Raw genomic sequence first — 20,609 nt, 5'->3', positions numbered from 1 at the left:
CACTGTTCTGATTCATTTATTTGTGCATCTGTGTGCGAGATCTTGTTTGGAATGAGTGCAGAGGGGAACCTGAAATGTCATTTCCTTGGTGAATTGTGGATTTGTGTTCACCCCCATTGTGGGATTTGGTGTAGAGGGGGAAAGAGGATAATGCTCCTAGCTTGGGGCTGGATGTCCCACAGGTGCAGCCTGGTCTTGCCCTGTCTCAGGAGTCCTGCCTTGAGACTGAAGGAAGTCTTGCCACATTGAGCAAGTGCCTCTGTCTCTGTCCTTGAAAGGTTGATGTGTTCTTGGATGTTTTAGATAAACTACTGAACTGAGGAAATCAGGATCTATATGTCAAACACAGCTGAAAATAGGCAGCTTTTTCTGCTGTGAGACTTCGACTCCCACCTTGTCAAGTTTTTAAGTCAGGAATAGGAGTTGCACAAAAACCGTGTTGAAGGTGTTGCTCTGGTTCCAGCTTCAGAGTAATGAAACAAAGTCTTCAGCTCTTCATTGTACAAATTTCATAACTTAAGAGCCATCACTGGCCACCCTCCTTCTTTTATAAGAAAATAAGCTTCTATCCAGCTCATGGCAGCGAGAACTGTAGCAAAAATGAAAAGTTGGCATTCTGAACAGTTTTTAAAGGCAAGATATTTTTTCTTCTGCCTGTTGCAGTGGCAGATAGTCCTTGAAAAGGCACCTGCCACTAGTCCAGGTGACCTTGCTTACTGCAGGAAAGCAGATCATGAAGTGGCAAGTCAGCATGATGAAAGTTTATTAAGAGATTAGCATAATAAAAACTGCAGGACTGCTGAAGAGGATGAGAATGAGTTTAGGATGTTTATAATTTAGGCTGCTACACTTGTGTTTTTCTACAGCATGGCCACAGATCTTACACAAAGGGCTTTGTTTGGCCCACTGATGCTAGTATAAAGCAGGTTAATAATGCTGAAGGATAAGGGCCAGCTAGCTAAGTCCTTAAGCATTTTAGATTAAAGTTCCTTAGCACCAAGGTATGTAAGAAATTCTAGTGAGCAATTTTAGCTTTTGTTTTTTTCCTATATTTTGATTACTTCCATTGCCTCCTTTTCTGCTTCAGCCTGCAGAGGGAAGAAGGGCAAATGAAGGTACCTGCAGTGCAGAGGTGGCTGTAGTGGTTTTGCTGCCAGAGGTGGAGCTGCCCTTCAAGTGGATTTGGGGGTGGGTTGGGCAACTTTCTCTGGATTAACGGTGCACTAGAACGTGTGTTATGGAGAAGCTGTTTCCAAGATCCCCTGAAGGTGTTTGCAATGGTACATGTACCAACAGGAATGCTCATCCTTGTCTGGAGAACTAATAACCCTGCAGTGGCTGCAGCTCAGACTTGTACAAAACCAGCTTCCTCCCTTTTGCTTTTGCAAAGTGTGACTGAGTAGAACATGTCTGGGGTTTCTTCACTACTTCCTACAGTCAAGACCTGACTTTCCTTCTGCAGCACAGGCAGATGTGAATTTCTGTGGTTCCAGCCTGGTTGGTTTGTGTTTGCCAGAGTTGATTAGACAGGGTAGTGATTAAGCTCTCCAAATAATCCACCTCCAGTTAATAGAATGTTACTGGGACCTTGAAAGAGCTGAGGAACACGGGTTCTGTCATTCATTTTTTGGGAATATACAGCCACTATATTCAGGGAAATGTTGGTGATTGATTGTGAAAAGCAAACTTGATTTGTGACTGCAAGGTGGCTTGAGCTGGAGGGAGCTGTTAGGCTGGCAAGTGGACAGGATATCCTGTGATTCTTGTAATCAAATGAACAGATGCAGCCAGAGGAAACCTACAGCTGTTCCTGTAGCTCACAAGCCCAAGGTTAACACATACCTGTTGTGCAAAATACCAGGGCCAAATTCATTGGTGGGGGAAAGCTACTCTTGGAAGATTAATGAACAGAAAAGCTCAAGTTAATTGAAAAATCTGTATTTCTTTAATCCTGGATGTTGTGCTTTTGTAAGTAAATTGAGGAGGGGATTGTACAAGCCAGCAGTGTATTGTTTTGTATCAGCATGTCAGTTGGATGCTGGTGAATTAATAGATAAATTGCTTAGTGATCATGAGAATAATGCATTGTTCTCAGTGTTTGACAGTTCATCAAAAGGGCATTTTACTGTTTTATATACTTCAGAAATGGCTCTTGTCTGTTCAGTTTCTTACCAGGCTGGATGTCTTGCAGCCCTAGGAAGGAGGAGATACAGCTTCAGAATAAATAAAGCTGCTTTTAGTAGCTATCCTGTGCTACATAAGTCTGTAGTCTTTGCAAAACGTGAGTAGGACATTGCAGACCTCTTTGCTGACTACCTGAGTGTCCTTAGGTAATGCTTAATGTTGCTGACTTAACCACTTCCCAGTTGAATCTTAGCCCAGGTACAATATTTGCTCTTGGAGAGGGATTAATTCTTGAAATCCTGGATGGGCGCAACTAGAGAAGAGCTTTCAAATCCCCTACAAATTGTCTTCCTTGTTTGTGAAGAGGGCAGTGATTCCCTCTGGTAGATGCAAAGAAGCATAGGACACAGCTGCCTTGGAAAATTCATCTTTCTTCAATAATTTAGAAGTTCCCTGTGCTGTCTGTGGAAGCTCCTGTGCCATTTGGAACACAGCAAGGTATTTAATGTTATTTGCTGGTGTGTTTCTTTGAGTCTACAGCATGAGTAGTGTGTCTAGTCAGCAACAAATACTGGTCTGGGCTTGAAAAACCTACTTCATAAAAATAGAATGCTTACATGTGTATGGTCTGTTTCTAATGTCTGCATTACCTTTTTTTTCAGCTCTCCAAGAAGCCAAGCGTTTCCTTTTTCTATGGTTTGTTGTCTGCAAATAGGCCCTAGAAACTGTTTTACTCTTGAAGCAGTTTTAAAATGGGAAAGTAAGCAGGGAAATAGAATGGGAGCAATCTGCAAGGACAGTCATACTCCATCAGAGCTGGGGTCTATCTAACACAGTGCTCTCATTCACACAGCTCTGATGGTGAGGAGTGTAAGGACGGGGTACATGTGGCCTCATCCTTTCCTGGTGCTGCTCCTCTGCTTCAGAATCTTACTGGCTTAGGGTTGCTCCTGGATCATTGTCCAGCAGCTGCCAAAGGCCTTTTCCCTGTGAATGTGTCTAATCCTGTGATTCAATTCATATTGATGATTTCCAGAGCCACCTTGAGTCTTCTGTTAACTGGGGAAATGCTTCACCTTATTTTAAGTTTGCTGTCTGATGATTACCTGGATGCTATTTTATGACTCACAACAAAATGAAAAGCTGGTCTCTCTGCTTTGTACGACGTAGGTTTTCTGGACTTCTCTGTCTGGGTATCTCTTGTGCCCTTGTGGTCTCTCCTTTCTCTTCTTCCTTCCTCTTCTTTTTTCCACTGCTTCTCTTCTTTTTCCCCCATTCTCTTCCCCTCCCCCCCCCCCCCCCCCCTTTTGTCTCCCTCATTATTTTTCTCCTCCTGAAGATTTTTTATTCCATCTGTTTTTTACCACTCAGATGCAAGCTGTTTCCTACCTCTAAGTATAATTGTTGCCTTTCTGGGCAGGTGGCTGGACTGTTCTATCTTGAAGGTCCTTTCTGGTTTGAGCTCAGTGCTATTGTGCCCATAATGGGTTGCTTTGGGTTCTGGTTGAGGAAAATGCAGCAGGACAGATGAGGTCTCATTTGGGGGTTGGTCTGACTCCTTATCAACACAAACCACCTGAGTAGATTTTAAACAGAGACACCATTTGGATGTGTGAGGGGTTCTGAAACATCACAGGAGTACAGTGCTTTACCCACTGCTTTAATCTCATCCACCTGTTTTTCCCAGGCATCTGGGACAGGACATTTTGGGACAGAAGAGCTTCATTCACCCACAGTCGCATCCCTGTCTTTGACCATGAGCTGCCCTGACTCTCAAAAGACTGGGATGGGTGGGAAGAATGCTGATTCTCCTCAAAAACAAGTTGTCTTCAGAAAAAGCACCCGTGACAAAGCTGTGAGTATGGTAATAGTGGGCTTATTTAGGTTTGAGTTTTACCTATAGTCAGACTGGAGACTTACTAGAAAGCTCTTTCCTGTCCCCTTTTTTTTTTTGTCTGACAAAGGAGTGTGAGCCGTATTTAGCACTAAGTTTGAGGAGATGATGTAAACAGTTTTTAGGGCAAACTTTTCATGTGTTATAATACAAGAGGAAGGCAGCTCACCTCACTCTCCTCCTGGGTTGTACTTCTGCTGGTAAATGTTTAAAACAAAGCTGATTCATTGTCTTTCCAACCTGATGGCACCAAAAATCTTAAAATCTACACTTCTTTGTCCCATGCACAAGTATTTTTGCTGTACCTTTGGGAGTTGGTCTAGATCAGGTCTTCAGTTCTGATGTCCTGAAGCACGTGAATAATCCTGTTGAGTCTGATGGGGGTGGGTTGCATGTTTGCTGGGAAAAAAAAAATCCATTTAAAATGGAATTGTTCTGATCTCTGCAAGATTTATAGCTCCCTGATGTGCGTGTCCCCCTTCCCTCAACAACCACAAGCATTTTATAGTTCAGCTGTGGTCATCCTCTCCCCACAGCTGACCATCTACCTGGGAAAGCGGGACTTCATTGACAACATAGGGAGTGTGGAGCCTGTAGGTAAGTCCACAAGGTTATGTGCTGCTCTTCCTGCTCTCAACCCTGTTTATCCTCTGTTAATCTTGATTTTTTTCCTTTCTTTCAGATGGTGTTGTGTTGGTGGATCCTGCTATTATCAAGGGGAAAAAAGGTTTGAGGTTTTATGCAATGTATTTCTCAGAAATTGTTTGTCTTTCTGAGTGAGATGCTGAGGTAGAACCTTTTTATTCTTTTAAGGGTACAAATGTAACTCTCCCCCAGTGAATGGGCTTCTTATCAATGCAATGCTTGTTGTTACACATGGGATGAATACTCACTGGGTTATTCAAGTGTTGAAATGAGTTTCCATGTCTCCCTGAGGCAGGAGATGTCCCCATCCCAGCCTGGTTTCACTGTTATCCTGCCACATGTGTCACCTGTCCTGTGCTTCTTCTCAGTGTTCGTGTCGCTCACCTGCGCGTTCCGCTATGGCCAGGAAGACATCGATGTGATTGGCCTCACCTTCCGCCGGGACCTGTTCTTCTCCAGGGTCCAGGTGTACCCGCCTGCTGACAAGCCAGAGTCTCTCACCCTCTTGCAGGAATCTCTGCTGAAGAAGCTGGGGAAAAATGCTTATCCCTTTTTCTTTACAGTAAGTATCTCAGAAAGAGCCTCTGATTCTATTCTTGTCTGTACTCACCAGGCTGTTGAGGCCTGGTGATGGACTGAAGATGGGAATTAATAGTGAGTTCATGTTCTGCAAGTTCCAATTTTGAGTGACAGGTGGTGTTACCAATAGTTTTTTTCCTTCTTGCAATCCCGAGAGGCAAAGTGCAAGAGCATCCTAACTGTGCAGTGGTCACAGCACTGTGAAAATTGTTTTCCTTAAAAAGGCAAGGGAATTTGCAATGGCTTTATGCTAGCAACAGCCCTATATATCCTTGCCTTCCCATTCCTGAGGGGCTGGAATACTTTATACCATTGCCCCAGTGCTAGATCCTTTTTCTTTAAAAACTTTGTGGATCAAATAAGGAGATGAAAAGCTCTTTACCAGATGTTGTCAGCAAATGACAGCTGACTGCCAAATTCTAACAGGAAATCCTTCCAGTACTGTCAGTCACGTCTGCCTTAGTGTTCCTGAGGAAGACTCATGTAGTGCGTGGACTTTTTTCTTTTTTTCTTTCTTGACTTTTAAAGTATTTTTGGCAGAGAGGGATTTGTTCATACAAGGCAAGTGTACTAGCCAGAATTCCAAAGGGTTACTGCATTACAAGGAGTGACCCCTTGTCTTCAGGAGTGCTTTTGTGAGCAGTATGTTACCTAGAACGTCTGTGTACTATTTATTGCTTTGGTGCATTTCCTCTTCTTCCTCACGCAGTTCCCCGATTACCTGCCTTGCTCGGTCTGTCTGCAGCCTGCACCTCGTGATGTTGATAAGGTGAGACCAGTGGGACACTTACGCTTATCATGGTTAAGGAAAGTCAGATGGAAAAAAATCATGTCAATTTGTCTAGCTTGGGAGTAGGAGAAGGTGATACTGATTTTACTGTGCTGTACCACAAATGTCAAGAACTAAGGGCTAAAAGTGGGTGTCACAGAATTGGAGTTGAAATCCTCAAAATAAGAAAGGGAATCCAGACCAATAGCAGCAAGACTACAAAATCTGCAGTGCTGTAGCTTCCTTAAGACTACCACATGATTTGTGGGTTGGCTGCACATAAAATGATTGTGGCTGTGAGGCTGTATGAAAGAAAAGGAGACTGAGTGCCTAAAATCTCACAGATTGCTATAAATAACATGTGTTAAGACCTGCCCTGAATTAAATGCAGAGAAGAGCTGGCTTGTACATATGTGTAAACAGAACAACCCTAGAGTAAAAGTCACTAAATAATGATATGTTCTGCAAGGTTTCTGATACTGTTAAAAAGATTCCTTTTATACTTTACTGGATGCTTGTCTGGACAGCAGAACTAGGCAGTCAGCCAGGCAAAGTGGAATGAGGGTTGTATAATATAGTGCAAAAAGGACAAGCTGTGTTTTATGCCAGGGAATGATATTCTATCAAAAATGTCTCTGTAGAGAGTTACCTGGACACGCACAGGTGTCCCACAATGCTATAAACCTGTGAAAGCAAAGGTTAGCTTGGCCTGATCACTTCCACTCCTTAGATGCTGGTATTGGCATTACAAAGCCAACTCAGAAATTCAGTTCAGAAACCCAGGGGGGGCCAGAGAGCACTGCACACTGGTCAGTCTTACGATGTGACCTTTCCAGCACTGCTCTCACTGGAAGCCTTTCAGGAGCAGGGACATCCTCTTTCAGAGGCTGGGATTAAACCTCATTTATCAGAAGCACCATGGAACAGGTGGATGTGCCAACACCAGTTGTCAGGGGTGTCTGTGACAATGGTGGGAGGCCAGAAGAATTTGCAGCTGGCAGGAGTCTGCCAGTTTCTGGTGTGCAGAAAGATCCTGAAACATCTACAGATGATCCTGATTTCACAGCTGTCCTCTCTCTCTCTGGCAGACTTGTGGGGTGGACTTTGAGGTGAAAGCTTTCTCAACAGAAAATGTGGAAGAGAGAATTCATAGGAGGTAACAGGATGTGTTTCTCTTCAGCTTTGCCTTAAAGGGGATGGGTGATCCAATGATGCACCTCGGTGCTTGTTCAGCTTTGCCTCCATTGTCAGTGGCTTCTCGGGTGTGAGCACATGGGAATGCAGAACTCCTGCCTCTGCCAAGCACCAGGTGTCACCGTGTTGTCCTCTGTTACTTCCCAGGAACTCTGCACGTCTGCTGATCCGTAAGATGCAGTATGCTCCGGAGAAGCCGGGACCGCAGCCTTGTGCAGAGACCACCTGGCAGTTCTTCATGTCCAACAAGCCCCTGCACCTGAAAGCTTGCCTCAGTAAAGAGGTCAGGGGGCGTTTGCCCTGGGGCTGGGGACATCATGATATCTGCAGGCCAATGGGCATTTTGCTGCTTTCCCAGCTGAGACTGACTTGTCCCAGCACTCAAGGGCTCTAATGTAATTTCAGTCAGTGGCTACTGCTAGGGGTGGCTGAAACCCTGTTACCAAACACATTTGAGGTCATGAATCGCTGGGAAGGGTCATCTTCCCCTATCTGGGCTCTGTGAGGTGTAATCTGGGGGAATTTAAGATGGGTTTAGGGCTTGGAAGAGGTCTCCTGGCTGGATTTCAGAGCATCACATTCCTTCTAGCTATACTACCATGGCGAGCCCATTCCAGTGACTGTCACCATCAACAACTGCACAGAGAAAACAGTGAAGAAGATCAAAGTCCAGGGTATGTTTTTACTGTTGCTTGAGATTCTTTGAGCACAATAGGACTGAAAGAGAGCCAGAATTTAGTGCTTGTAGCAGTTTAAGAAGGCAGTTGGGGATATCAGGAATTTTTCCCTCCCCCTGTGTGTTGCTGTTTCTTTGCTGTTCGTCAAGTGAAGTGCTGTACCTTTTTTCCTGATTCTTGTGGTTACTTGTATGTCTTAATTTCAGGTACCAGATTGTCCCCCCCTAGAAAAAGAGAAAGGGTCTGGCACCTACAGTGGGCAATGCAGGTGTGGGAAAAGTGGAGAAAAATCCACATTTTTGGGAGGTCAGTGGGAAGGGCTCCCTGTCAGTGTGATGCTCCTGCTAACTGTGAATGTGCCTAGATCACATACAGCTTTGTCTGGTGTTCCAGAAACCTCTGGCAGTGTGAGAAACACCCACTCTGCCAGCAGTGGTGTCATTCCTCCTCAAGAAGCTGAGGACAGGGGCTGAGCTTCCATGCTGTGCCAGCGTTTTATCTGTGACACTACATGTTTTCATCCCACAAGCTGTGGAGCTGGGGAAGACAGTCTGAAAGACAGAGGATAGGAAAGAGAAAAGAAGGCAGGGAGGGGAACAAAATGGCTGAGGTTCCTACAGAACTATACCAGAGAAAGCTGTTTCAGTGCCAGTCTGGGATGCACTGTGATTCCCAAATATTTTTAGGCTGATACTCCTCTGTTAGGCTTAAAAAGACCTCGTTGGTCCCAGGTTCTCTCGTCTTCAGTGTTTCAGTCAGAATTACTTTGGGGTTTATATAATAAGAATATAAGCCATTTGTTACCACAGGCTCTTGACTGCAGTCTGTGCTGATGCTGTCTCCACATGCATGGGCTGTAGGCACACAAGAGATACCAGGACCAGAGATAAAAGCAGACCCAAACAGAGAAGGAAGAAGGAGATCTCTGTGATAGAAAGAGAAGATCCCAAGAGAATCTTCTTGTGGGTTATTGACTTTCTGTTGTCTCCAAATCAAGGCAAGATGCCTTTCAGGGAAGACAGACTTTGGCCATTGGTGTGCTGTTGGTCTCTGTCCAGGTCAGACTATCTGACCTGGTGGTCCCTTCAGGCTCTAAATGGATGGGGTTTTCTGCTGTCTTCACCATGTTTCCCACTCCTGGGACTTGGGGTGGGGGCAGCTGTGTTGTTTGTGGACACCTGAGTGTCTGCTTTCTTCTTTCTCCCTCAGTGGAGCAGGTGGCCAATGTGGTGCTGTACTCCAGTGACTTCTATACCAAAGTGGTGGCTGCTGAGGAAGCACAGTGAGTGAATGCTCCTGCTCCTTCACACCCTTTTAATTACCCTCGTCATCAGTAGTGGGAGGTTCTCATAATTACAGTCTGACAGTCTCCTGCTGTTACAGTGCTCTCTCCTCTTACCTCGTGTGTGCCACACCACTCATACTCTCTGGATGCAGCTGGTCCCCTTTTCACAGAGCAGCAGAGATCCTCATGTTTTTTCAGGGAACAGGGATGTTGCAGAAGAGGTTTGAAGAGTAATTACCTGCTAGACAAGCTTAGTGGCAGCGGCAGAAGGTTCCCCGTTGCTGGAAATCTTCAAATAGAGATGCAACACTTCTGAAAGGTGCTGCTGTTTGAGTGGAAGTCATGGACCCTCTTGCTTGAGCAACAGCATTTCATGTGGTTTCTTCTGGCCTGAGAAAGCCCACGGAAACCTTGAGCCTGTAGATGTTATGGAGAGCCACTTGCTTTTTTTCATTGCACTGGCAGTGCAGCTCTGAACCTCACTCTGTGAGGAGGGTTGGGCACACCCAGGTACTTTGTCTGGTGTTCTGCTCTGTAGCTTAGGGACATGTTTTCCATTCAGTATTGGTATTCTCAACTAGGATTCATTCTGTCCAAATTCAGAGGTCTGCAGCACAGAGGAAGTAACCTCAAGTTGCAGCTGAGGAGAGGTGTAGGTTGGATATTAGGAAAAATAGACGTGGCACTTGGGGACATGGTTCACTGGTGGCCTTGGCAGTGCTGGGTTAATGGTTGGACTTGATAATCCTAAAGGGCTTTTCCAACCTAAACTATTCTATTATTCTATGGTGGTTTTGACCTACTTTTCTGCCTTAATGTGAAATCAAGCATTTTCTGTAAGTGCTTGTTTTTCTCTGCTGATTATAAAGGGAATTTTGCTGATTAGATTAGAGGTGGACATCTGCATTGTTGACAACTGGATTTGGACAGATAAATTCCTCTCCTTTTGGGCAGCTTTGTAATCTGTGTTGAAATTCTCCTAGCAGGGTGTATAACAAATCACTGTGTATCACTTCCCTTCTTATTTTCAGGGAGAAGGTGCAGCCCAACAGCAGCCTGACCAAGACACTGACACTTTTGCCCTTGCTTGCAAATAACCGGGAGACAAGGGAAATAGCTCTGGATGGAAAACTGAAGGATGAGGACACCAACTTGGCTTCTAGTACTATGTGAGTGGAATTTTAAATGGTCCCAGGTAGTGGGAGAGTTACAGAGAAGAGGGGAGGATGGAGCAGACACTTCCCTCAAGACTTTGTAAAGGTGTGCCCGGGTGGGTACGTGTAGCACGAGTGCTTCTGCCATCGTGTTCATTCCGGGTGAACAGCGATCACAGATCTGGAGAGGTGTTGGCTGTACCTGAGGCTTGCCTGCCCTCCCACTTCCAGGATGTTCCCCTAGTTCTTGCTCCAGGCATGTGTTGTTGCTATGTTGCTCTGCCACCTCACACTGCTCTCTGTTTTCTCTGGCAGCGTTAAGGATGGAATAGACAAGGCAGTGATGGGGATTCTGGTTTCCTACAAGGTCAAAGTGAAGCTCACTGTTCCAGGGTAAGTGTAACACACTTTTTGCTACATCTGCCTGGAGTTAAGGGAGGGGAGTGTGTTTATGTCATTGATGGGTGAGGAGAGAGCAGAACAGTCCGCCCCCAAGAGAAAGGGCACATGTTATAGGACATAAGGCTCCCTATAAAGCATAAATTGCCTGGAAAACAATCTTGGCCTATCCACAGAATTTGTCCTGAGCCAAAGGGTTTGTATTCCTCTCCTTAGATACCGTATAACTTTATGGTTGAAGTAGGAACCTCTGGTTTGCATTGCAATCTTTTGTTTCAAAGCCATAACCTATTTTGTGAGAAGTGAGGTGAAACTTTGTGTGAACTTTTATGTTGGCATTGCTGTTCTCCCAGAGCAATAGGTGAAAATATCTGCCTGAGAGTCATAAATACAGTAGCTCAGGTTCTGTACTCAGCCAGCTTTCTGGATAAAGCTGATGTTATCAACATGAGTTAGTTCCAGGATACAGTGCAAAAAAGGACAAGGATAGTGACTCTCAGTTGATTCTAGTCACTGTTCACACTTGTATTTCATTCATCTGTCCATAAAAATGCATCAAAGATTTGCAAAAAGCATGATAAAATGCCTGCTGCCTTCTGTGGTCATCCACTTGCCTTCTGGCTCTCGGAAAAGGAGCCATGCCCAGCACTTGGTCAGGAGTTCAAAAACTTAGACTCCTTCTCCATAGGAATGACATGAAAAAGTAAGACTATCTTTTTTAAAAACAAATTCAGTTGAATTTGTGACAAGTATAGAACAGTATATGAGAAAAGAGATTTCAGTAGTCCACCAATAAAACAGCATTTGCTGGAGCACCAGAATGGAAAGGCATTAAATATGCTTTGTTTTTTTCCTTGTTTTCTTTTCTAGCATGCTGGGAGACCTCACTTCCAGGTAAAGGTCATCTTCCTCTGCAGACCATGCAGTCCTAGTTGTTAGTTCATCTTTTTATGCTCTTTCTTATTCCCATCTCCCTAAAAAAAGTAACTATCCCTTAAGCTGTTAGAAGCAAGAAGTTTGTGGTTCAGCTGTGAAAATGAAGCAATTACAAAAATATCTTTTGATTTTATGTACATGCAAGTATCTTCAGCACACAAGAAACCCAGTCTATGAAAGTGGATATGCCTGGGATATTTGTGGAAAAATTGGAGCTTAACTTTTTTTGAGGGGAAAATTATGATTACAAAACTATGAAAGAATGGGTGAAGCTGGAGTTGAGGGCTCAGGCTGGCCTGAGGAGGAGGGAGGCTGAACCAGGCATGTGTGTGGAGCTGTGGATCTGAAGCATTCTTTCTTCTCCCTAAAGTGAAGTGGGCACAGAGCTGCCATTTCGTCTCATGCACCGCAAACCTGAGGAGAAGAACCCAGCAGGTCAGTTACACCTGGTTTTTGCCTTTGTTCATTAGAGGCTCTGGTGAGATCTCACCGTTGTAAGGCTGAGAGGGATTTGTGCTACAGGAAGCCTTCAGAGCATACAAGGCTCCAGTATGGAGCTGCTCTGTGTGCTTGTGTGTATATAGATGTGTGTGTATGTATGTATGTATGTATCAACCTCCAGGCATGAAATAACAGAGAGCAGGGATGCTAAGATGGGAGAAAATGGAAATGAGTCATGTTCCCTTTCATCTTTAATGTATGGAATCACAGCTCAAAGAACAGGGGTTTGAGGAAGATCTGCACAGTTAAATGTCATGACTGCAGTGCAAAATATCCTACATGAAGCTGTCAGCAATTCCCAGCCAGACTGCAGTATAAGCAAAAAAAAAAAAATCTGACACAGAAAACACCTAACACACATGACCATTGTACAAAGTCAAATAGTTTTAAGCAAGGTGAAGAGGTGATAAAACTATTGATGATTCTTGAGTCCCTGTTACCTTGATGTGGCATTTGCCATGGTGTCTGTGATGTGGCCTTCTTGTTCAGTGGTTATCCAAGACGAGCATCTCTTCAATGTCAGGTCTCTACGTGGAAGTGGGGGAACTCTGTAACAGTGTAAGGAGCAAGCCTTCCCCAGGCATCTTGAGGCTTGGGATCAGATGCCAAAACCACAGGCTGTCAGGAGCATCCTCTCACTTCCCCAGGCCCTGACTGGCTCTGTTTGCCGGTGGTGAGCACCACAGATGGCAAGGTGCTCACACTCAATCAGAAGCTCCTGAACAGCATCTGAAGCTGCTCTTGACCACCAGACACACCAGCCCTTTCATGTTGGGTCTGTTACAGATGAGCCATCTTGTCCTACCCTCTATACTGGGACAGAGTTTCATGGGCTCCAAACAAAAGCCATGGCTGCTTTTGTGTGGCTTTTTCTTTCTTTCTTTTTCTCTTTGTGCCCAAACTGATCTAAAGCTGCTATTTCTAAGAACATGAAACTTGAAAGTGATGGTGGAACCTGTGAGAAGACTTACCCTGAGATAGATGCTTTGGTCTATACTGGAAGCATTAGAAAGGGGTGACTTGAGTCCTTACTGTGTGAAATTGTTGGAGGAATCAAGTGTGAGTGATGAGAGCTGGTGATCTACTCCACCTTCAGCTGCTCTGGTTGGGAATCAGGCTTTGCTAATTATGGATGTGCTGGAGTGGACAAAGGTCGGTTTTATCTCTCCTGTAACAGCTGCACTACAGGAAACTCATTTTCCCTGGGAAAGCCCGTGCTGTGAGCAGTGCCAGCACATTCTCTTGGCATAGAAGTGGTGGGGGGCTGGGATGGCACTGGTGATCCCAGCAGTGTGACTGGTGAGAGCCATCTAGTGCCTCTGGGCAGCTCAGGAGCTTTCATGGACACCAAGGAAAGCTTGAAAACTTCTAACAAGGCTCATCCAAAGGTTTAGGCAGCTATAAAGAATTTTACATTTTTAGTGGTGGGAATTTTTTTTTACATTACTTTTTTGGTGTTAAAAATGCTACAACTCCCTTTTTATTACTTTATACTTCTGGCAGAAGCATTTGTAATATGAGGAAAAATGGAAGTCAGACACTTCTCCCTTCTAAGATCATTTCAAAGGAGGGCTGATGTACTCCTTTATACGGTACACTCAAAAGGATGTGGGCAGAAGGGAAATGGAGAGCTGCAATATTTCTCAGATTGCTTTCCCCAGCACATCCTCTTACAAGAGGCACCACCCATATGTTGTTTGCTACATCAAAGTCTTCTAGGAGCTTGCTGTCAGAAGTGTCAGCTATGGTCCATGCATTTTGTACAGATGGAAATACCAGGTTTCTTATAAACTGAAAAAAATGCAGGTAGTTTCAGGAGCTCTCCCATGGGAAAGCCCTGCAAATGGTCAACTCAGGAAATAAATGCTTTCTCTTAAAAAAAGATACCCTAACACAACAGAAAATTCCTCTGAAGCCTGAATAGCTGACTTGAAAACTGTGCTGGAATGTGGTGTCTGAGCTCATTACAGGGAATAAAACAGTCTCCCATATGAAGCTGGTAAACTGAAAAACTTTTCAGCTTTATTGGCTGGTAGTTTTCCATGCACTGTGCTTCATCACTTTTCCCAGTTGTGAGTTCAGGCTTTTAAATTTTTTATTCTACCACTTTAGCTCATGAACTCTGAGAAACATAATGTGTTTCATTAGTGAAATACCATCTAATTTGGAATCAAGCAAATCAAGACTTAATTGCAGAGATGGAGTTTCAACAAACAGTGTTTAGACTCTCGAAGGTCCCAGAAGATGTAATTTTTCTTTGTTGGCTTGTTCAGCAGCCTCTGCAGTGGGTGCACGCAGAGGTGCATGCACAGGCAGCTTTGAGATCACTCCATGTCTTCTTTTTCCATTCTCTTTTGTTTTTACTGACGAGTCAGTAGTGATCAGTTTGCCTATTGCACCTTCCTGCTCACTTGACTGTCCTAAGGCATAGCTGGAAGAACAGAAAGAAGTCAGAGCAACCATTTTATGGAGTTAAAGCTGGAGTGGGATTAAAAAAGGCCACATATTATGATTTATTTTGCAGTGGGTGAATATCCTTTTCTCTAGCCAAGGTGATTTATGGCAGAAGTAAAACATGTAGCATCAATGCATTTAATCATGCAGGGCTGACTTGAGTACAGAGAACCTCAGAAACATAAGCTTCCCAAGAACGTGATGTAATTTTTTCAGGGCCAAACCAGGGCAAGCGTGAGCAAGTGCTGTGTGCTCTGTTTCACAGCAGATGGCTTTGCCCTCTCCAGTTGTCTGTGAGCAAGCTCTGAAGCATTCATCACTCAGTAAACAGCAGGTCTGTCACAGTGCATGGCTATTGCAGATTGCTTGATCTTTCTTCCCTGTGCCTGGAGGAGACAGAAAAGAAACAGCTTGCTACCTTTCCTTCCCTGTGTTTATTTATTGCTTCCTTCTCTTGGTCTTCTGCTAGGCCAGGATTTGCATGTTTCATGTGTGCTGGTTTTGTGACTGTTTTTGGACCCATGTGGTTCACATGTGGTTATTTTTAGGCAAAGCAGCTCCTGTCACATTGGCAGTCTCTCTGTTCCGCCTGTTGACAAAAAATGTGTAGGGATCTGTTTCTTTTAAAGGTAGATTCAAACTGGGCTGTACCTCTTCATGCTTCCAAGACCTTTCCTGATCAGCAGTTAACCCAGAAATTCCTGCTGGGTTTTCCTCAAGGCTGTGGTCTCAGCATGAGTTCTTTGGTCTGGGGTTTTCCTGCCAATCTCCTGATGTTTTACGTTTTGTGGGCCTATGTCTTGGTTACTGGCCTTTGTTTTGGCTGTTGTTCAACAAATGACCATTTATCTCCTCCCTAGTTAAACTTGCACAAAAGGGCTGTTTTCAAGAAACCCAGGAGTGCTTTGTCCCTCTAACAGTAAAGCAATACTTTCCCTGTTTTGGTGTTGTGACTTTCAGAAATTAGGAAATTTTAAAGCACTGAATGTCTTGGAAAATAACAAAACCTATTCTCTCTTTCTTTTCTCCCCAATCAAGTTAAGAGAGGTTAAAAGCAAGTTTATAATGAAAATTACCACATGCTATGACTTTAATTATATGGAATAATTTCTGTGGCTGCATAATAAAAGCTTCCAGAAAACCCTCTGCTGAGAGGATGATGGTAATTTGGACCCTCATGGATCCCCCTCCCATCCCAACCCTCAAAACAATTGCTGGAATGCTAATTAGAAGCAGCAAAAGGCTACCCATTTTCTGAGAATTTTTCAATATTCTAATATTAAATAAGCCACAGGACAGCCAGAGAACTCTGGAGTGGACCAAACTCCCTGCTATGGTGCAGCATGTTGGAGATAGTGTTGCAGCCTGAAGGTGAAGTGGTGCATCTCCAAATGTAATCTTCCATCTGAGGTATATTACAAGCACTACTCTGCTGCCACACTATCTATGTATTGACTCAGTAATCATTTATCTGACAGTAAAACATATGCCCAATTGAAACAATACCTATTTCCCTCTGCACTCCATTCTGTAAAATTGGTTTCAAATCGCTGGTGGGGCTCTTGCTCAGCTTCACCCACGTCACTGCTATCACTGTTCCCATACTAATGAAAGTACCTCCAAATGGCGAAAGAGAGCAGACTAAAGAATAAAAATTGGAGGAAAAATTGAACGAGAATGATGCTTTATATGTTGGAAATTTTAGAAGTTCTAAATGTTTCATTTTAAATCCATTTCAATCAAGCACACATGCCCTGAGACTTTCCAGACTTCATCTTGGCTTCTGTGAGTATTTGAAACCATCCTGGTCTGGAGAGATGCCATCAGGAGTGTCTTTACACAACCCATCCTTTGAGGCATTTTGGCTGGAGTGGCTGCCTTTGGCACGCTTTTAATGCTGACTTTTCCAGCAGTGCTTGTCACGACTTGGTTGCCCTTGATTGCCGTGTGTGTTGTGGATGGGAGTTCTCCAGGTAGTGAGTTATCCAGTCACTGAAGTGCCCCAGATTCCTGCTGACTTCTGTAGAACGAGGGTGCTTTGCTCCCTAATCCAAAGCCATGGGAAGTAAGCCAGTGAAGTGACTGTGCCTTGCTAAAATATGTGAGAACAATAAAATCCCTGCAAATAAAGTCTGTTCTGCTTATTTTAGGCTGTGCTTAAACAACTTCCAAGGAATCCTGCTAGCAAGCAGGATTTGTTGTAGTGTGGTTAGCAAAGATCCCACTCAGGAAACACAAATGCCAAAGGTCTTGAGACCATTTTTAGGACAAGATGAAATCAGGAGTGTTGCCCCAAAGGGCTTCACCCATCTGATGAGAGACCCCTGAGCTGTCTCTGTACTTTGACCTTTAATTTTAATACCCTCATGTTTGTTGAACAAGAGCATTGTCTTCTCATCAGCTGACTTCTTCAATCACAGCAATAGAGCAATTAAAGCTGACATCATGTCATGCAAGCACTGTCAGCTCAGAGTCCAGCTGTGTGCACAGAGATCTCCCACAGCTGTGACCACCAGCAAGCGTAGATGGGAAAATCTGTCTTTGCTCCTCAGCCCTTCAGATGGCTTGGGCAGCATTGCTGGAATGCTTTTCTGTTTGGGACATAAAGTTTTGCCTCCTCAGGTGTATGTATACCCATTTTGAGACTTTCTGGAATTCTGCTTATACTGCTGCAGATCCTGCTTCTTGTCACTGCTCTGACTTGTCAGTCTGTACATTTTTGCATTAAATATTTTGCAAATGTTTTAGCATCTGCTCTTCTAACTGCCCGGTGTGTCTTTTTTCCTCCTTTGCTGCATGCTCACGACTGCAGGGAAGGATGGGTAAGTTTCTTTTAGTATTTCACATTCTAGCTATACTTGTACATTGACTCTTAAAAACTCTTCAAAATTGTCCAAAAATCCCCAGCTCAAAATCCAAAGTGAGAAAGTTACTGTGGCCTGACAAGTGGCTGCTCTGAGTTAAATAGCAGTCACTGACCATGTGAAGATAGATTAAGAGATTGTTTTGCGTAACAGTGCAAACACACCCAGGAGGGGTGTGTTTGTGTAGAGCTGATGCCCTGTAGCTCTGAGTTTAAGGAACTTAATAGGTTTGATGTGCCTCTCTTTTAGTATAGAAGGAATAAGCATGAAAGGTTTCACATTTTATTCTCGCAGAAAGCCCCTTGCAGGCTCTAGGCTGTTCAGCTAGCTGATAAATATGTATTTGGAATGGACATGATTCAGTACAGATGAAAATATCCTCCGTTTGTGCCTTGACTTGCTCAATCAACTTTTCATTTTAGCTAGAATAGCACCAGTGAACATGGTGCCTGTGGGAATGTGGTCCCAATCCCTTTGGAGACAAAGGAAACACTACCAGCCTGCTCTGGGCTTCTCTCCTTCCTCTTTTGTGTTGCCTCTAGTCTACTGGTGTAAAAATAGGGTAACATAATTTTGAAAGACCTGTGTTTCTTCCATTGCAGTGAAGCAGAGCTGGTATTCGAGGAGTTTGCTCGTCAGCAGCTAAAAAATACACCTGATGAAGAGGACAAGAATTCACCCTCAACTGATGAGTGATTAAAAGAACAGGCTGACAGAGGAGCTGTGTTGTCTGGCTTCAATTAGAAATGTAGGACCTAAGTTTCTAGTAAATCTGCATGTTCTCAGTTCATGCATGGTCTTCCAGGGATTAGCCCTGAGTCAGTGGACATGACATCAGGAATCTCTATTGCTTATTACAAGAGTCACCTCTGGAGGAATGTGGCAAACACAGCACCTGGTGCTTACTCAAGCTACCAGAGGAAGATGGGACAGCTGCCATGTCATGACTTCTGCTTTCAGGGCTGCCTAATAAAAAGGTTGGTTGCTTTCAGCACTGGTGAGAGCTTAAATGAGGGTTTATGCAGCCTGCCTGGACTTATTCAGTGTCAGAGTTTGTGACTTTGAAGTGCCAGTGCACCAAATCCTAGCCTGGAAGGCTGGCTTGCAGCTGTGGGTGATTCATCAAAGTTTCTCAGCGGACTGTACAAAACTGATTTTATTTCCTTCTGGTTGCTTTTGTGTTGATGCTTTACCAAATTCAGCCAGTGAATTTTTTCAGTGCTTGCACTTTGCCCATGTGGTTTTTACATCCACTTTCTGTACCAGTAAACGTCTCACAAGTTGTCTCCCCTAGCAGAGACAATGCTGATACACAGTATTAGCTTTCTAGCAATATGCTTAACAACCACGGTATTAAAGATGAGATAAATGTGCACTATCCATGAATTGCTTAAAGCTCCCTATATACAACCCCAAACAGAAATACAAGTCCAGACAGAGCTTGTATTTATTCTAGTTTCCTGTAGGCAACTACTTCAAAAGAGGGTGCAGGAAAACTAAGGAGGAAATTATGGCACAGCCATAAGCTGAGGAGCCTTTCCCAACATCCATCTGCCAGCAGTTGGTTTATGCTCTAAAAAGTGAGATTGCATTCTGGAAACTTTTCTCTTGTTGATCTGGATATTCTCATTATCCATGTAAATGTAAGATCTTTTCCTGAATTTCACTTAGGTTTTTGCTGAAGTAAGTTGCATCAGCTAATTACATTTTGCATGTAAAACAATGGGTGTTTTCTTTTTCTCATTTTTGCTTTAAATCTGCTTTTCAGTGTCCCTGGTTTAAATTCTCCTGGAAAGTCTGAATGCAGGCCCCACATTTATTAATACAGACTTACGTTTCCCACCTTACACTCTGGAAAATGAAATTAAGAACTTCATACTTATATCCTTCTGCTTCTGTAAACTGGTCTTGATTAAGATGCTGGAAGCAGTTAATTAAGACCACAGCTGACTTCAGGGCTCCATCAGTGCTCTCCCCAATGCACCTGTTTCTCGGTGCTGTCCATTAGTCACAGGTGTCTCACCTTAGCTTGAATTGCAAGAGGCACAATGTTTGCTCTGCACTGGGTGCTTTGCTGCTAAAGGAACCCAGCCAGCTCCAGGTGTTTGTGATCCAGGTAATTTCTGTGTGATTTCAGCTTTGGGGGAGGGTCAGGCATTTGTACCTGGATGTCTGGGAAGGCTTTTCCCTGGTGTTTTTGTTACTAATTTGTTGGTGGCTTGAGAACACACAGAAGATCAGTAAGGTTGAACAAATTGCTGGTTGTGAATATGCTGGTCTTAGAGAGCAGGTGTTCAGAAAATCCTTTAAAGATGTAAGAGAAGGAGGGGGAACAGGGTTTCCCCTGTTATGCTTCAAAGTGCATCTTTCTTCAGCGAGGTGTTTCCTTCAGTGCTTCTGACTACTGGACCTGTAAGTATGAGACTAGTAAACTCTGAGATCTGATTCCTTCTTTTTTCTTCTTTTTTAAAAATTTCTTATATGTCAGCTTTGTGAGGGGCCCCTGTCGCTGCCTGACTTTCCTCTCAAATTCAGCTGTGGTGATGACTTCTGTAAGCTAAGTGTGACAAAATCACAGTGCACTCTCTTGTGCAGTGGGGAGGAAATAGTTGTTAAATGGTTATCAAATCTGTTCTTTTGTCTGGGCTTGGGAAAGCACTTTGAAACACTGTTTGTTTAGCTCATGCTGGACATTTGCTCAGAGAGCAATGAGAACTTTCTGCTGGTCTCTGCAATTCCCTGTCCTGCAGGACAAGCTGGACTTTTATTCTCCGGCCCTTCAACCAGCAGATGCTGACTGCTGTGAGCAGAAAATAGGTCTCTAGCTAGAACTGTTTGCCTTTTATCTTCCCTTTCTTCTGGTTCTGGTACTATGTTGATCTACCGAGTCAGACCTGTGGCCTGCTCCTCCTGTTTACAGCTGGGGGACAGCAGATCCAATTTCCTGACTCCGTGGCTTTGATGTGGTGGGACTCCGTTTGTAGAGGGCTTGCTAGCTCCCGGAGAGGGATGCGCTCTGGGACCGATGGCATCCCTGGACCTGCTGTGTTTGAAGATAGCTTAGAGCAAATGCATGACAGGACGGGTTTGGTAACAGATGCTTTCCCCTCGCACATCTCCGTGAGATCCCAGCG

The 20,609-nt window shown here is 44.0% G+C and overlaps 1 protein-coding gene across 3 annotated transcripts; it reads left to right on the top strand.

Annotated features, from left to right (window-relative positions):
- Positions 1–2,428: 2,428 nt before the first annotated feature.
- On the top strand, positions 2,429–19,198 carry SAG (S-antigen visual arrestin). Of its 3 annotated transcripts, XM_048313855.1 has the most exons (17): positions 2,429–2,622; positions 3,812–3,979; positions 4,555–4,615; positions 4,701–4,745; positions 5,032–5,225; positions 5,952–6,011; positions 7,100–7,167; positions 7,353–7,488; positions 7,795–7,879; positions 9,092–9,164; positions 10,199–10,336; positions 10,637–10,714; positions 11,591–11,614; positions 12,027–12,091; positions 16,356–16,396; positions 17,424–17,433; positions 18,078–18,195. In XM_048313855.1, the coding sequence occupies exons 2-15, from the start codon at positions 3,881–3,883 to the stop codon at positions 16,367–16,369; spliced, it is 1,140 nt and encodes a 379-aa protein (XP_048169812.1). In that variant the 5' UTR covers positions 2,429–2,622; positions 3,812–3,880; the 3' UTR covers positions 16,370–16,396; positions 17,424–17,433; positions 18,078–18,195. The 3 variants fall into 3 exon arrangements, with proteins under 3 accessions (XP_048169812.1, XP_048169811.1, XP_048169813.1); XM_048313854.1 differs by lacking the exon at positions 16,356–16,396 and having other exon boundaries at positions 2,431–2,622; positions 18,078–19,198; XM_048313856.1 differs by lacking the exons at positions 2,429–2,622; positions 16,356–16,396 and having other exon boundaries at positions 3,949–3,979; positions 4,701–4,744; positions 5,030–5,225; positions 18,078–19,198.
- The last annotated feature ends 1,411 nt before the right edge of the window (positions 19,199–20,609 follow it).

Source organism: Corvus hawaiiensis, chromosome 10 (genome assembly GCF_020740725.1).
Source record: "Corvus hawaiiensis isolate bCorHaw1 chromosome 10, bCorHaw1.pri.cur, whole genome shotgun sequence".
In the NCBI taxonomy this organism is placed as follows: domain Eukaryota; kingdom Metazoa; phylum Chordata; class Aves; order Passeriformes; family Corvidae; genus Corvus; species Corvus hawaiiensis.
This window is presented reverse-complemented; position numbering and strand designations above follow the sequence as displayed.

What these genes read in the sequence shown, in the direction of transcription:
- SAG (XM_048313854.1), top strand. Translation starts at nt 3,881, where the DNA reads ATGAGCTGCCCTGACTCTCAAAAGACTGGGATGGGTGGGAAGAATGCT. An exon ending in GTGGCTGCTGAGGAAGCACA is followed by an intron (nt 9,165 to 10,198) that starts GTGAGTGAATGC and finishes TCTTATTTTCAG; the next exon opens with GGAGAAGGTGCAGCCCAACA. An exon ending in GTGAAGCTCACTGTTCCAGG is followed by an intron (nt 10,715 to 11,590) that starts GTAAGTGTAACA and finishes TTTCTTTTCTAG; the next exon opens with CATGCTGGGAGACCTCACTT.